At 38.5% G+C, this 17,659-nt stretch overlaps 1 protein-coding gene across 1 annotated transcript in view; it reads left to right on the top strand.

The window, feature by feature from the left end:
- WDR64 (WD repeat domain 64) overlaps window positions 1-17,659 on the top strand; it is a gene marked incomplete at its 3' end in the record, with an annotated part of 78,526 nt that overhangs the window by 33,359 nt on the left and 27,508 nt on the right. The window contains exon 10 of the mRNA XM_010296174.1: window positions 3,747-3,886. Coding sequence (XP_010294476.1) covers window positions 3,747-3,886 — 140 coding nt within the window. The remainder of the gene's footprint in view (window positions 1-3,746; window positions 3,887-17,659) is intronic.

Here is a 17,659-nt window from a genome sequence, read left to right as displayed (position 1 = left end):
CAGAGCTGTGGTCATAGAATCTGACTTTTAAAAAAAACCTATACATATGCTTTCATAATTATTTATCTTGGAAGGGAGAACACTGAACTGAGTCCATTATGATTCAAATAATTAATTTCAAAGAATCTTAAAATATTGCTGTCAGATATGTAGACAGATAATTAATCTTCAAGCTTTTCTTGAATATGCTTAGTACCCATGCCTTTTGTGTCAGGATTCTGAATCCTGGAGGCGTATTTGGAGCACAGAGAGAATAAATGTTCTAGCAAATGCTCCAGTGAAGCAACAAAACAGTGAATGTTAGGGCCAACCTGGCATTAGTCCAGAAAGAGGGAAGAGAACATGTCTACTATAACCAAATCCACCATTATCTCCACATCAGTAAAAGGAACTAAAACTATCCACTACACATGAGAAGCAAACTGTATTTTTAATGTAGGGGAAGGTTTTATTTCCTAATTACACTTGTTCTTCCTGTTAATATCTTAAGTAAATAACATGTATTAGTGATCCTATTCTTAAAAGAAACTCTCTGTGCCACAATTAAAGGGCACTATCCTCCCCTTCATTCCTCTGCCATCACCTCAGGAATATAAACAGAGCAATTAGGAAGACTAAGCAAAATCCTGTTCCTCCAAAGTGCAGCTAGTATGTAGTTGAGTTGGTCAGATACTGTCAATAGCTTCTGCCTTGTTCACTACAATTTTAAGACATGACAGTTTATCTTTGGGGCTGATAACAGACATGTTGTTGAAGCAGTGTCTGTTCCCTTTAACATTATAACTGATCTCACCAGTCTCACTGGAGGCTTCTATCTACCATTTTTGTGTCCTCCTGTTGATGTCATGGAAGGTCTGCAAGCTGAGTTTTACTCCCATGGTCTTGTTTCTCAGTAATGTACACTGGCCCAGTCACAAGGGCACTGCTAACCTGCAGAACATGTCTATGATGGCCTAACACAACATCCAGGGAAGCAAGCAGGGACCCACCGTGTTTTGCAGTTTGCCCATCTAAAAGGACTTCACAAACCAGTTGTGCAATTATAGCCCTTTTAACCTACTTCCTGCCATGCTTACAGCATAGACAGCTAGTCTAGAATGTTTTTGCCTGAAAGTTCCCCTGCAAAGAAAGTGGTTCCCACTGAAGTTACTGCTGGTCAGCTACTTATCCATGGCTCCTCTTTCCTATGCAGAAGTTATCCCTCCATTGTGCCAATACAGCTGTTTGCATGGTTGGATTCTCAGTCACACTTGTGAAATGAGCTGGCATAAACCAAAATGACTTTCTGTTGTAGCTATTTTAAGAGTAGATAGTTTCTCCAGTGAGCCTCTCTCATTTAGAGAGAAGCTACATAAACAGTGGAATTAATTTAACTGAGAGGACAATAATCTTTAATGGAGGAAAAGGGAGATGGGGTGCTCCTAAATGAATCACATATTGCTGTGTTAAGAAGGAAAGGAATAGATTTCTCGGGGGAGAGAGAGAGAGGGAGGAACTAACCACTGACAATAGGTTGAACAAGCTTAAGGAAGATCCCTGGAGAGCAGATTGCAAGAGCTCTTCTCTTTGTTAACAAAACTGAGCTGAGTGTTGTAGTCTTGAAGTTGGGTGAATGTTCTTCTGGGACATGTACTTCCTAGTTGATGTTTTTTGGCTTTCTGCACTTCACCTTAAGCTGAGATAAAACCAAAACTCAAACTGAAATCTAGATAAAATGTGGCTGTTTCATTTATAATGTGTCAAAATAGAGTGTTCAGCTTATTGCACACAACTCATACAATTGCAGTATTTGCCAGGAATTGAAAGTTAAAATATAAATTAATTAATGTCAAATTTAAACTGGGCTCATGTTCTCATAAAACTCCTGTGAAAAATATGAAATACTTCAGTGCACTAGGTACAGTTGTGTTTACATCATTATGTAAAACCAGGAGTTTACTGATACATTTTTAATATCTTTGTGTTTTGAAATATTTATGGAAACTATTATGAAAATAGTACCAAAAGATTAATCTATAATGGAATCAAGGATTATTCCCTAAATTGTAGGTAAATGTAATGTTTGAACATACAAATAAATATGAAAGAACTAATTCTCATTTACTTCAAGACACAAGACACATTCACCAGCAGTTATTGTTTCTGCCCTTAGTTTTCATGCCTGCTCGCCTTCCTGTTCTGCATGTCCACACTCTTCCATAGAGGTGGCCATGCCTTCATTCCCGGGCTAAGTGGACACAAAAATTGTTTTGACTTTTTTCTAAGTTAGATGTTTGAAGGAAAAAAAATATGAGCCCCAGTTCTATTTCTAATGAAGTATTCTGCTCCTATGGGACCAGCACATTGTGGTAGGTTGGCTCTGGCTGGATGCCAGGTACCCACCAAAGCTGCTCTATCACTCCCCTCCTCAGCTGGATGGGGGAGAGAAAATATAACAAAAGGCTCGTGGGTTGGGATAAGGACAGGGAAAGATCAGTCACCAATTACCATCACAGGCAGAACAGGCTCGACTTGGGAAAAATTAATTTATTACCAATCAAATCAGAGAAGGGGAATGAGAAATAAAACCAAATCTTAAAACACCTTCCCCCCACCTCTCTCTTCTCCCAGACTCAACTTCACTCCTGATTTTTCTACCTCCTCCCCCCGAGCAGCACAGAGGGACAGGGAATTGGGGTTGTGGTCAGTTCATCATGTTGTCTCTGCCACTCCCTTCCTCCTCCAGGGGAGGACTCCTCACACTCTTCCCCTACTCCAGCGTGGGGTCCCACGGGAGACAGTCCTCCACGAAATTCTCCAACATGAGTCCTTCCCACAGGTTGCAGTTCTTCACAAACTGCTTCAGCCTGGGTGCCTTCCCCGGGGTGCCGTCCTTCAGGAACAGACTGCTCCAGCGTGGGTCCCCCACGGGGTCGCAAGTCCTGCCAGCAAACCTGCTCCAACGTGGGCTCCTCTCTCCATGGGTCCACAGGTCCTGCCAGGAGGTTGCTCCAGCACGGGCTTCCCACAGGGTCACAACCTCCTTCAGGTGCAGCCACCTGCTCCAGCACGAGGTCCTCCCCCGGCTGCAGGTGGAGATCTGCTCCACCGTGGAGCTCCATGGGCTGCAGGGGCACAGCTGGCCTCACCATGGTCTTCATCTGGGGCTGCCGGGGAATCTCTGCTCCGGCGCCTGGAGCCCCTCCTGCCCCTCCTGCTGCTCTGACCTGGGTATCTGCAGGGTTGTTGCTCTCACATATCCTCACTCCTCTCTCCAGCTGCAGTTGCAGATTTTTTTCCCTTTCTTAAATTGCTATCCCAGAGGTGCTACCACTGTTGCTGATGGGCTCGGCCTTGGCCAGTGGTGGGTCTATCTTGGAGCCAGCTGGCATTGGCTCTATTGGACACAGGGGAAGCTTCTAGCAACTTCTCACAGAAACCACCCCTGCAGCCTCCCTGCTACCAAAACCTTGCCATGCACACCCAATACACACATGTAGTCACACCCAGTGTCACTGACATTCCTCTAGCAAAATAAAAAGGCTTTGAAAGGTGAATCAGTTATGTGTTTTTAATACAAGTTTGGGTACAAGCAATGAAAACGTAAGCTGGAATCCAGCCCTTAGAATGAAAAATTCACATCCTTATGTGGGAGTTGCCTATATGATGAAAGCAGAGACGTATCAACAGTAAGCTCTTGATTATGAAGCTTATTTGTAATACCAGTGACTATTCAGTCTTTCTACTATATTTTTTTTTTCTTTCAGGTCATGACAAACTCCTTCGTTTGTGGCATCCTGCTATTAACAGTAGGCCTACAGGGAAGTTATCAGGACACCGACATAGTGTTGTGGAAATTGTGACAAATGAAAAAGATCAACATGTCATCAGCCTGTCCTCTGCAAAGGTAAAACACTTTTCTTACCCTCATGGAAATCAATGCTATATATGCAAGTAGGAATCTTTTTGAGTAAGTATTTCTCTTAGTATCTAGTCCTAATCTCACTGCTTATCAGTTCATTTATTGTAATAAAAAGGTGGAGTTTTAGCTTAAAAATTCCAAATTATTTTGTATTGACAAGCAAGACTAGAATGGAACTATTTGACATATTTTCTTTCTGAATGTGACAAAAGAATACTTACAATAGTAGATATTAACATTCTGGTAATTTCCATATTATTTTGGCAACTGCCAGTACAACATAAGTTGTACCTGAATGCTTCATTCAGTAGTGATCACCTGCAAAACTTCCTACAGTTTCATTTACCCTCTCTCTGCCTGTCAGCCTGCTAAATCCATAGCTGGAGTTTTTCTTACACTGATGACTCATGTTCAACTACTGACCTCTTCCTGAACTGTGTCTTTTACGTGGCTTACTGATCCAAAACATTGTCCATGTACAGGTGTTGTGGTTTAACCCCAGCCAGCAACTAAGCATCACGCAGCCACTCGCTCGCTCCCCCGTAGTGGGATGGGAGGGAGAATCAGAAGGGTGAAAGTGGGAAAACTCATGGATTGAGATAAAGGCAGTTTAATAGGTAAAGCAAAAACCGTGCACACAAGCAAAGCAAGACAAGGAATCCATTCACCACTCCCCATGGGCAGGCAGGTGCTCAGCCATCTCCAGGGAAGCAGGGCTGCATCACGTGTAACAGTTACTTGGGAAGACAAAATGCCATAACTCCAAATGTGCCCCCACTTCCTTCTTCTTCCTCCAGCTTTATATACTGAGCATGATGGTATATGGTAGGGAATATCCCATGGGCCAGCCTGGGTCAGCCGTCCGGGCTGTGCCCTCTCCCAACTTCGCGTGCACCTCCGCCTTCTCGCTGGCAGGCCAGCATGAGAAGCTGGACAGTCCTTGACTGCTTAGCAACAATTGAAAACAGCAGTACATTATCAGCATTTTTCCACCCCAAGTACAAAACATAGCCTTATACCAGCTTCTGTGAAGAAAACTAAGTCTATCCCAGCTGAAATCAGGACAACAGAAATACTAATAAAAACAATAATAAAACTTCTTCAACCAAATATTGCAAGATTCTGCTGGAAATGGATGGGTTTCCTTTAAGTTACTGGTGGAATCAGTGGTTTATCTCATTTGTGAAAATGAGACTGTTCAGGGGAGAACAAACACTTGTAAAATATGTGTAAAAATAAATGAGAAGCCCATGAAGAAGTAGTTATTAATGGCTATGGAGCTCGTTCAAGAGTGGTCCTGTGCAAAATTTTCAATATTCAGTAGTATTCAGTATTTTCATTAACATCTACAATGATGGAATAGAGAACATACTAAATTAACCAGTTACCCCAAACTCGTTAAGGCTGCAGGCCCTGAGTAGAAGTATTAGAGTTCAGAATGGTCATTAAAATTGAAGGTATGATCTGTGAAAAATACCTCCTGTGAAGCAGGTCTACTGAGATAACCATCTATCTCAAAGGTTTCCAACTTTTTGTTGGGTTATGTAGGAAATATTACTGAGCTATTCTGTCTGTAAATACCACATCTTTAATCCTATTCTTAAAATAACCCACACACTTCTAAAAGTACTACTAGCTGAAAACAAGTCGTGAGAAATCTCCCATGTTCACATAATCCTGGAGCCATAACCATTCCCCCTTTGTCACATCTATACCTATCTGTTCTGTAGGTAACACTGTACATTTGCTGCAGGCATTCTTTACTGCCTAATTAAGAAGGGTTTTAGCAGATAACCTGCAAGCTATACATGTAGGAAAAATGGAATGAGACATAAAACATGACAAGGGGAACAAATGTACATCGAGATATTTACAGAAAAGCAACTAAGACTTGAAGCCCCTGGGGCAGTAAATGACTGGAAGATCTCTTGAGGTCCCTTCTGGGCCTTTCTGTCATTCAATATGATGACTCAGAGGGAAGCAAAATCCATTTCACAAGACTCCAAGTCTGTGGACATCTGACCTTAACTAAACGTAGCTGAGTTGTGCCAATGACATACGTCAATAAGATCACTTGTACATGAAAATGAATATGTGAAGGTATATTTTAATTAAAAGCTATGGGTCTTTAAACAGGGCTGTGAGTTTTAAGGCATAAATTTCACTTCTTAAAAAATAAAAAAGAAATAGATATAAATTCCTAGACTTTAAAAAGTCAGGCAAATCTTGCAGTCATAGTTGAAAACTATATCAAAAAAGAAGGAATCCCTCACAGAGAAGGTCTAAAGGACTTTACAGATAAAGTGTTGATCACTCTGTGCCTCAAAGAATTTACAATCTGTATATGATATAAGGTATACACAATAGCAGAGGAAGGTTATCTGTAACAGGATAGCTTCCAACCTAGTTAAAGCACATTTGTGTTTGTATAGACAAGAACCAGATATTACACAAAAGTGTGCAACTTCCCAGGGAACTTTCAAAGTTATGTTAAGCACATGATTTGTTTCCGCCTAAAAAGCAAAGACCAATTTGCTTTCCAATCTGCCTAGCACAAGAAAAATCAAAATAGTTTTCTCTATTTTGTTTTCATCTTTCAGTGACTGTGATACAGGAGGCCACTGAAGCAAAACAAGTAGAGCATATATATCGTGACTGAAAATGAGTTAGAGAGATATCAATGATCTCATGGAAGCATTGTAACCAAGGGAAACAAAATCTCTTTATGTTCAACAGATTTTGCATCAGCTGTTTGACAGAATAGCAGAACTAGGGAAAAACTTAGGAAAATTAATTTAATACTTTTTCTGGACATTCCCAAAATTAAATTTAACCTAAAGCACCTCAGATATTCGTATTAAAATAAAGGCTTTATTATCATGACATTGTTCAGCTAAAACTACAGAACAAGGTAAAAAGTAGGGAATACTTTTTTTTTTTAAATTAAGATTTGTAATTGTTATATTACCACATGTGAAAGCTCAGGCTCATTTTATACTTTATGGCTATTTTTCTTGACTATATTGAAATTTTCCTTGATTTACTGTAAAAATATTTTTATGCTTTATAAATTACAAAGCTTCAAAACAACATCATAAAGGTAAACCTAAGTCTAATGCACTAGGGAAATATTTTTTTCTGATGACAGAACCTGAAAGAAGATTGTAATATTTCTCCTGCATTGTCAGGCTAAACACTATGTTCTTTAGGTACATGTGTATTCACAACTGGGATATTCTTCATACTGTCAAGGCCTCTATCAGAAATGCAGTAAATTTCTGTCTATTCTGCATATTGTTTGTTTCCATTTCCTTCAGGAAGTGAGATGTGAATGACAACAGCATCACCTTCCCAGTCAAGTTTAGTTTCTTAGTTCTCACCAGGGATAGATAGTCCTTATTTTCTGACATAAGTGACTGTAGTGAGAAAATTATAGTTTCACAGGTGGACAATTATATCTTCCAAGAGAACCAGGTTTAAGTTAGATTGCATATATTGCACTTAACTTCTGGCTTTTACTCCCTAGAATTGTAACACGTAATTTCCTATGGTTTGTTACATATTACTTTACAAAGAAAGACAAGAGTTCATGTTGGATAGATGGCTTTAAAGATACTATGTGAGCTACATTCCCAGGGTAGAAGGCTAGAAAGCATATTCTTCCTGCTTGTATTTAGGAAAATCAAATAGTCAGTCTTTTGGTAGTTTTCTTTGGTATGTTTTGGACATTGCATTAGCTTTCTATACTAACAAAGTGTAAAAATGTATTAAAACAAGTATTCAAACAAAGAATTTTACTACCTTGCTTTGCCCTCACTTGACCTCAAAGGACTTTTAAGACTGAAAAGCCATACACAAATGTAATCACAAGAATATGTCCACAGCCCATTTGTAATTGACTTATATTGCAGAGTTCAAAAGTAAGGGATCATTTTGTTTGATCACAAGGGATCAAACAAAACAAGTTGTTTTCAGACTTGTGCTGCAGCAAACGTTTGCAGCCTGAAGAAGTAATGGCTGAGTTGAGGGGGTGAAAATCTCCAGTGAATGGTTTTAAAGGTACATCAAATGTTACACACCTTTTACAAGAGTACTAGGGGATTCAGTTGATGGTATTGGCCTTAGTTCCGTACTATAGAACATTAATGTATGCCATAGTTTATACAGAAATGTAAAAATGAACCAATCCTACACCATAGTTTCACAGCAGTAGTGCAAAAAAAATAGAAATCACAGGGTATTTATATTACAGTGGAAGAGCTAGTTTACCAGATTATTAGCTCAAACAGTCTTAACAACCCAGAGCATGGAAAACAGAGTGGAGCCCAGGAGAAGGGGAGAGAGTCGTCAGTGTGTTAAGGAAGTATCAAAAGAAACCTCTTATGCAACACAGTGGCCAAGATACAAAACAAACGTCTCTGTGAAGAGAAGAGTATAATCGTGCAGACATGGGAAAAAAAAACTAAAACACCATAAAGGACAGGGGTTGTGTTTGTTTCTGAAGTGCAAGTGTTCTTCAGAACCAGTAAGTTACTTGTAACTGTATGCTAGAATAACGGCAATACTAAAGTTATCCAAGAAGTCTAGGAAAGCAGACAAAAACTAACTATTTTGTATTATGCTCATTTTTAAGACCTTCTCTTTAAATTGTAAATAGAAATAAGTGAAAGGTTTTTAACACAATGGTCAATATTATGCACTGATGGAGATTGTCCCAGTGCCATAACTTAAATGAGGAAGTACGTTGTTGCCTTTTTGTTGTAGGACCTTGTAGCATGTGTTTTATTTGCACTGTGTGCAAGTGGTAGGTTTGATCACTGCCAAGTATTTCAGGTGTTTTCTGCGGCTGCAATTTTCACTTCTGAAGTCTGCTTTTAATTTCCATTCCATGAGTTAGTCTTTTTATCATGAAATATGACTACACAACAATTTAACCTTTTTGATCTGTGACAACTTGCAATATTAAAAAAAAAAAAAAGCAGTCTGATTGTCTGGAAGTCCAATTGTTGAATATGCCAAGGATCAATTAGACCTACACAATGCTTGTTTTATTCAAGTTATTTTTAAGATGCATGTGCTTTATTTTAGAGGACTGTTCTGCTCGGTTTTCATCTGCTGCTCAATGCTCTGACTGGATTTCAGCTGACCTCTTCTGACACTGCCTGAGTCTGTTCACGTGACTTAACTTTGTGAGTTAGACAGATGATTCCAAAAGTATAGATTACCCAGCAGATGACTTGTGTCTACAGAGAAGTCCCATGTGTATGTGGTAGCGGAGGGAGGTACAGAGGGAGGGAGGAAAAGGATGGAGCAGAGCTTTGATAGAGTTGAGTGTTATATCATAGGTTTAGGCAGCCCTTAGTAAATGCAGATCTCCAATATAAAGAGGCTTACTGTCTCAGTCTACTTGAAAACCCCACCTTTCTAAGTAGAAGACTAATCTCTATTTGCAGTGAACCCATGCTCGATCCCACTAAACGATAGACAAGCTGAAAGTCTCTAATTCTGTAAATTAGTAATCGCATACACAAGGATTAAAAACACTGCAGAAACTGAATGAGTTACATTCATTCAGCAGAGTATAGTTTAGCCTTTATTTATTATGATAAATGTGCAACGTACTTCCTGAATGAACTGGAGAATTTGACTGGCAATTGTTTTAACATAGGCCTTGCTATACTGTGTGTTGGCATTACTTTACTGAAAAGTAAATGCGAGTACTATGTGGATTATTTTCTTTAAATCAGATTCTTATGCACCACAGTTTTCATTATGATAGGCCGTAATTTCAGGCTGTGTCTAAACTGTGAGTTTCAAGAATTTTGTCCAGCTTTCTCATCCTGGTGCAAAACTTGGCTTCATCCCCACTTAGCGTTAGCATAAGGACTAATGTACACACCATTCTCTTGCACCCAACATTCCAGCAGTTACTGCCACTGAAATGAACCTAGGCATGAACAAAACAGAAATTTTGATGGGATGAACTGTAGCACACTATTGTTTCAGTGTACTGTAAAATTCAGACATAATGGTAAAATCTACATGTACCATTGTGGCACTTGACCTGAGTACTCTGCTCAAGGTTAGCTATAGACATTGTGCTCTCAGCACTGCCTGTGGTAAAACAAAAAAAATCTGAGGCTCACATATTTCTTATCAGTTAGTCTTATTTCTGTCAGTCCCTCTGTATTAGCACACTATTGTTTCAGTGTACTGTAAAATTCAGACATAATGGTAAAATCTACATGTACCATTGTGGCTACCTCTGTATATAAGGTAATCTTAAAAGAAATACTGATTATTTATTTAGTGCTGTAAACTAAGTATAAAAATCAGAACAGCTCTACTATAATAACATTAAAGTAATCTGGATGATCTTGATATAGATATTCTTCAAGAAACAAGAACCAAGATCACTTTGGCCCTCATTCATTCTTAACCAGTCAAAGTGGTGTTACACAATCTAATTCACAGACAGCTGGAGGTAAGTCCAGAACTTTCTACAGTATCTTCTAAAAGGAGAGCTGGTGCCAAAATCTGAAATGTATATGCATGGCTTCTTGGTTTGCAAGAAGAAAAATAGTCACTGCCAGAGCTGAATTAGCCACTAGCTCTCACATTTTTCTAGAATCATGTTTTAAAATGAACATTGGTCAAATACACCCAGTGAAAGAAAAATAATATCAAAGGTTTTCCTTATTCTTCCCTAGACCAGTTCCACTTATCAGCATGGGAAGCATCTGCTGTCTGAGAAGTCCTGTCTTCTTGCAGCGCTTTGGGTTTTTTTGTGGTAGACCTCAATAGATCTGCAGAGAGACCGCACTCACATGTGTGTCAAAAATCAGTACTGTATTTGATGACAGACAAGCCCAGGACACATTGCATTGAAACTTGTAATTCATGTGAATTGTTTTGAGCAGACTTCTTTATTTACACTGGGGCATTTTGGCCAGTGTGCAATACAACTTTCTGGAAAACATTGAAGAAAACTTCTGTGATGTTTAATGTAATTGAAAAGAGATTGCCCTGAGCCAGTAAAAACAAAACAAAATCATTATTATCACAACAATTAAGAAGGTGGTTTGGAATTTGAATTCAAATGATGGTTCCGTTTAAGAAAATGAAGATTCCTTAAACTAGTCCAGCACATGAGCACTTCGTTGGCTCCAATATTATAAGAATTTTTTGATGGAACAAATTATTAGTGAACTGCTATCAGGCAGCTATGAAAAAATTATGTGTACATTGAATTATCACCAAAGTTAAATTTACTGTCCTGGTTTTGTAACATAAGAATATCTAAAAATTAGGCAGAGCCACAGATTTGTAAATAATTTCTGTATGTCCTTTAGTAATATGAATTAGTACTTCCATAGCAGGGACACTGAGGAAGAGGGGACAGCACAGGCAGTGATTGTCATAATTCTGTGCTGCTGGACTTGCTTCAGAATATAATGTTCCTGGAAATAAATTTGTTCCTGATCTTCCAGGTTGTGAAGTCCTTAAAGATAACAGTGTGCATAGGTGCAATTACAGTTGTAGTCCACAGCCATGTCTTTTTCTGCAGCTGTTTAGTTAAGTGAATTTACTAGGAGATCTGAAATATCAGTGTGGTCTATTTGTTACTAATCATAGGAACATGTTCCAAATCTTGTGTTGAGATTTCCCACAAACACAAACTATTCTCTCTGTTAAATTATATACCACAAACCAACAGGAACCACATTCATCACAACTACACTTACAGTGTGTCTGTCTTGACTTATGTTTTGATTGAAAATATTTCCAAAAAAGGGAATACTGTTAAATTTTTCTGAAGGAATTGACTTGTCCTTTGTGTCGTTGCAGCAAAATACAGACTCAGGTTTTCATGTAATACATGGACTCTTCTCTAAAGTGTCAGCATGTTGTAGTGATAGATTAGGTTACTGGCATGAAAGTGAAAGTGTATGTATTAGCCACAAATATAAATGTATATAACTCTTTGATTGGAATTATTCTGCAGAAGTCACCAACGCAGTTTTCAGGAAATGTGGCAACCGCTCGCTGTCTCACTTAGTGCGGAGTGTTCACAACTAGAACAGTGGAGGCTACAACTTCATGTCTTGCCTACTTGAGTTGTCAATGGAAGTCAGTAAGCCAAAATTTGCTACACCAGTTGTTCCACTGATTTTACTAGAACACCTCCAGTGGTGGATTTGGTGGAATTAGTCTACTTAAGTGAGTCAAGTGAGCAAGATTTGAGCCTACAGGCTTCAGTGCATAAAAACAATTTCAATTTTGTTTGACGATCAGTAGGGCTATGGTAAGGAGCATATTCCCAGCCTTTATCCCACTGTACAGTATCATGTGTAAACAACACAAAACCTTTGTTTTAAATCAGTGAAGGGAATGTTCTTTCGTCTTTTTCTCTTTAAAAGGAATTTCATTTTTGGCAGCCAATACTGAAAGAGCAATGCACACATTTACACGTGGCAGGAGAATAGTGCAATAAACATGGTGATTTCTTGCATCTGCATTCTGGGACATGGCAGAGTTTCATTCCATTCATAATTTCTTTAAAATCTGATGCAGCCAACTTGATGCAAACACATAAACACTTCCTTGCTGAAATTTGCCCATACTAAATTAACTCATATATATATATATATTAGTTTTATTCTTACAGAAACCAAGGGCACATTTTTAGCGTTTCAGGAAGGATTAAGGGAGGTAAGATATATTATTAATTTTTTTATTTTCTGACTTTTGCAAATTTACTCAAACCTTAATGTTATCAAGTCTGCAGTCCTCTCTCTCTGGGTCTGCTTATTGGAAAATTGGCTGTGCAATATCCCAGTGGGAAGTCATAAATGTCTTTTGCCTGTCTAGAACTGAGCAGGTGATTGTATCAATGCCTGTGCAAGTTAGTATGGATGTTTATCTAACCTATTTTGAAAGCACATGACATTGTTTTAAGGATATATTTATAATACAGTCATTTGTCTTCCCAATAAATGGGAGCAGCTGAGCTGGAAGCATGCTTCATTTATGTCAAACCATTGCTAATCACAGCTGTTACTGGAATGTACTGTATATCAACAATATTACATTTAATCTAGATAATTTGGAAAAGAAGCATTTGGTAAATCTGCTCCAGTCATCCTTCACAGAAATTACATGGCCACATCTATATCAGATACATTTTTTGTACACCGCTTTGAAAGTCAAAGTTAATCCTTTCATTGCTGCTGTGTATTTATTCTCTTTGGTTTATTTGCTCTTCCCAGATATTAAGAATATTATTCTACTCTTATATTGCATAATCCTTCAAGGACATTGAATAGTCTTCTTCAGACTTTTCATGTAACTTACCCAATTTTCTGTTATTTCCTGCTCCAGTTTCCATTATTCAAATTACTTTTTTTCATGGGTAGTCTACAAAAAACCCCTACAAAATTAGCCTACAGAACAGAAGACTCAAGCTATATTAAAAATAAATTTCCAGACCTGTAGCTTTCTGGTTGCTTTTTCTTCTGTGGGGCAATGAAGATAAAGGAGATCTTCAAAATGTAAATGACGTTTGTATACCTGAAAATTACTTCAAATACTATGTCTAAGGTGAGAGCCTCATTCTAAGATTGGCTGAAGATTGACAGGAGGAACCTGACTGGTTTTTGAACTCTTTGATCCAGGTGTTCGTGGACAGTCACCTCTGTCCTACATGTCTAGTTTCCTGTTTCTGACCCACACACCATCTAAATGTCCACTGAAACTGTTCTCGAGAAGTGTTGAGGTTTATTTTATCTTTGCTTTAGGGGTCAGGTAGGTCTATTGTCAACATACCCAGCACACAGTACAGAGACAGACATACACTGTCTGTCATTGCATAGCACCCAGTAAATATCCTGCAGTCTCACTGCTATACAATTAGACTCACTATTGCATATAACCCTGTTTGATTTCTTTTCTGCATTCCTCCATGTCTGGGAAAAAAAAAAGTAACCTTATATATTACCAGGTTAATAGTACTATCTGAGGAAGTGATTTGAAATGTTCATAATTTTGAACTTTGCCAAATTACTATCTCAATAAGGCACTAGTTACAGTACCATCTGCTGCACCACATTGCATTAATATGCTTAGAGGTAAATCCTCCTTGCCTTAGCCTCACAAGTAATCCCATTGACATCAATTTATTTCTAAATCTTCTAATAACTACAGGGAGTTGTACTACTTTGCAGGATCACCTTCAGGGATCACAAGACACACAACGGCACTCTGCAGATAACTTACTCCATTAAATAACTGCACTTTGACCTCTGCTTCATGCCTAGTGATTTTTGTCTTTGAAGGCTCCAATGTTCTGTATGAATTTGTAATTTTTTTCACTTAGATCATGGAGTCTTCAATGACCCCCTGAAACAGTTGAACAGTGTAGCAAATAGGGACAGATAAACGAAACACTTCAACAGAAAATCAGCTGCTTTGTGCCCCAAGAGTGGTTGGATTTTGGATTTTCCTGCACAAGTGTATTTTCATAAATTGTTTTAAAGACTTGCAGCATCACCATTCTGTAAAACCGAGGAAAGTGGTCTGCCTTTTTCGAAAAACAAATTTTTGTTAACTTATGGAAAATATCAGCAGGATATGAGAGTTTGGAAGTTTAAAAGGAAGTTATTGTTTTCTCTTGAGAGATGTTGAGATATTTTCTTTAAAGCAGTGTTTTAAGGTCACATTCTTAACTAGCAGTAATTTGAAGGGATTAACTTTTGGCAGGGGAGAGGGCATGTCAGCAGATCCTGGGCTGCTTTAGACCTTTTCTGTCTCAGTTAATTACAGACAGAAAGGGGCAGAAGAGGATTCACAGATTCTTCCAAAGTCAAAGCATACCACAGTGGCCTCCTCATAACAACCCTTCAGGAGATAAGTGTTCTCAAGGCTGAACTTTATAGTACTGGGAGCATGTAAAACATTTATTTACCAATTATGCCCTATTTCCCATCTTTGTTCTGTCTCCCTCTGCTGCTCCCATTTTAGTTGTTAAGAATAATCTTTTGCTCTTTGTCTCTGTGTGTGTTTTAAGAAAAATAAGAGAGAGGGGTGTTGCTGTTTTTACATGCTCCTAAAACATAGGCTTTAGACCAGATGGAAAAAATAGTTCAGGCTTTTTTCTGTGTTCTGAGTTCTAGTGCTTGAGGGAAGGCGGTAATTCAGAGAAAAGTGTCTATGTATGCAAATATGCACATTTAAATTTGTTAAGGGATCTCAGAAGGCTTTGGCAAGAACTCCCTCTGAATTCTGGAGGAATTTGGTTCCAAATTTTGCTTAGCGTCTGGAGAAATTCCATCTGTAACTATGTGGCTTTGCCATCGGGTTGAAAAATGAAAGACACAAGAAGAATACCCCAGAACAGAGGGAATGGAGAGGACAACAGAGTGCTTTGCTGAAGCTGTTGCAGCTGAGATATGAAAGAGAGGTAGCGTGCATTCCTCAAATGCCCCTCTGTGCCTGTTACCGACTGTGTGAAGGAGCCTGGCCACAAGGTGGGGACACAGGCAAGAATCCCTGCTCTACTAACTCTTAAAAAAGGTATATCTGTGGGTCAAGGCCAATTCTGCTAGTATCCAAACTGAACCAACAACTTTTTCATTAATGTAAGCCAGTGTTGTAGATATAATGTTGCTGTAAGTACAGCTCAGCTTTTCCTGTAAAGTGGATACAGCAGTAACAAGGAAAGTTGTTTCCAAAAGCACTTGAAGCTCCTTCACACTCTTTCTTCTCCCTAATATGTTTTGTTCGTTTCATATGTAGTCTGTATTCTGTGATTTCAGAAGACACAGTCTAGAAGCATTTTGCCATAAAGAATATGTTTTCAGAGGGCTTCAGGGATTCCTGGCGTTTGTCAGGCTGCTGTGGGAAGTTCTTCAATAAAGAAGTAGAACAGCAAAGTTACTATTAACAAAACGTTCTTAAGGCAACTCCTCCTAGTCACCTCCTAATTTCTAAATAAGCATGCCTTTTGTTGCCACTCTTCATGCATGAATTCATGCAGAGTCATGTGTGCTGATGCAGAGGAACAGCAGTGACATTATATCTTGCGGCCACGCTGGTGATGCCTTGTATGGGAATTGCTCATGTGGAACAGCTGTTTTTGTAACCTCCCCATCCCTGCCCACAGGCTGGGAAAGTAAGAAGGCTGGAAGGAATGGAAGAGATCTATGAATGCTGTGATGCGCCCAGATTTTTGCTGTCACTTTAAGTGACTGCATTTTCTTAGTGTGGTACTGGCATTAATAGCTGAACAAGCAGCAAGAAATAGTGCAAGAAGTTCTTCTGCTGTAAAATCATCTTCTCTTCTTATTGTTATGCTAAAATGTCAAATTCATGTTTCAACTGTGGACCAATTTAACTTGAATAGTCCATGAGGTTATTAGAATTGTCTGTTTTCAGTTTTGTTTTGTGTAATTTTACCAACTTTGTAACAGACATGGGTGATGTTTATAGAAAGGTCATTACATCTCTGTTCAGTGACTTATTCTTTTCACCTGACTAGAGTATCTCTATACATACCTACTTCTGATTAATCTTCAGCTCTTACAGCTGTTTTTACATGCTCTAGCTGTGACTGTGCCAGAATTGAGCTTGAAGATCTACCTACAACATTGCCCTAGCTTTCTAGACTTTCATCACCAATTCTTTCTATTTTTGCTGGTCTACTATCAGCTGGATGAACAGTTTCATAATTTTTTCTGTTCAACTGGATTTCCTTTTTCAAGCCTTCTCAGTGACTATTTCTCTTTTTGTATGCTTTAGAAATTGCATGTCTGAGTGAACTCCTGAAATATAATCAGAAGTCCATCAGAGGAATGTGATGGACATGGTTCTTCTGACTCAGCACTGTCTCAGAGAAAATTTAATATCAGTAAGAAGTTCTTTAGAGCCTTGTCCTTTTGAATTTTCCTGAAAAAAACCACAATAGTCAGAGACATTTTCTTCTACTTAAAATTCTGAAACACCCGTGTATGAACTTCTCCCTGGTGCCAAAGGTGATCTGTTTCAACACTGACTGATATATCTGTTTCTTTTCTTCCCTTTCTTTTCAGAATTTTGCTGGATCCACTGTAACTTCCTTTCAAATCAGGTTACTGATGGAAATTCCAGTAATCTCAAAATCTGTTTATCTATCATCTCCCTGAATAATTTCCATCCACTACTGTCTCCCTTATTTTTATTCTGCATACAGTGAACAGTCTTCTATTTGGGCTTTGGGCTTTTTTTTTTGGCAACGGTGTTTTTTCTATGCTGAGATCCTCCTTTAAGTGAAAAAAAGAGAGATACTTCAACATTTTATAACATCCAGAGTTACAAACATTCATTCTCAATGGTATAGTGTGTGTCTTTGGAACAAACAACTCCTGGCAATTGCAATCAACTTTTCATAACATGAACATATGCACAAGTGAAGTCTTGCTCGTTATTAAAAGGATTTCTAAGGATATGACATGTACTGCCTATGAATTATAATGGGCACATGCTCTGTTCAACAGAAAAAAAAAATAGATTGCAAGATGAAGAAGGGAATGGGCTGTGGTAAGGAAAGCTGAAATAGTCAAAACTTGTGGGTTATGTTTCAGACTATGATTTGCTGTGTGTCATTTGGGAAACCACTTACTTTCTCTGCTTATAGGTGTAAAATGAAAATTTTTCCTGAAGTAGTTATTTTTAAGAAATTTAAAAAAGAGCTTAAGCTGTTATGTGATGAAATGGACAGATACA

Source organism: Phaethon lepturus, unplaced genomic scaffold, assembly GCF_000687285.1.
Source record: "Phaethon lepturus isolate BGI_N335 unplaced genomic scaffold, ASM68728v1 scaffold4781, whole genome shotgun sequence".
In the NCBI taxonomy this organism is placed as follows: Eukaryota; Metazoa; Chordata; class Aves; order Phaethontiformes; family Phaethontidae; genus Phaethon; species Phaethon lepturus.
Note: the sequence above shows the minus strand (reverse complement) of the source record. Positions and strands in the feature narration are given on the sequence as shown.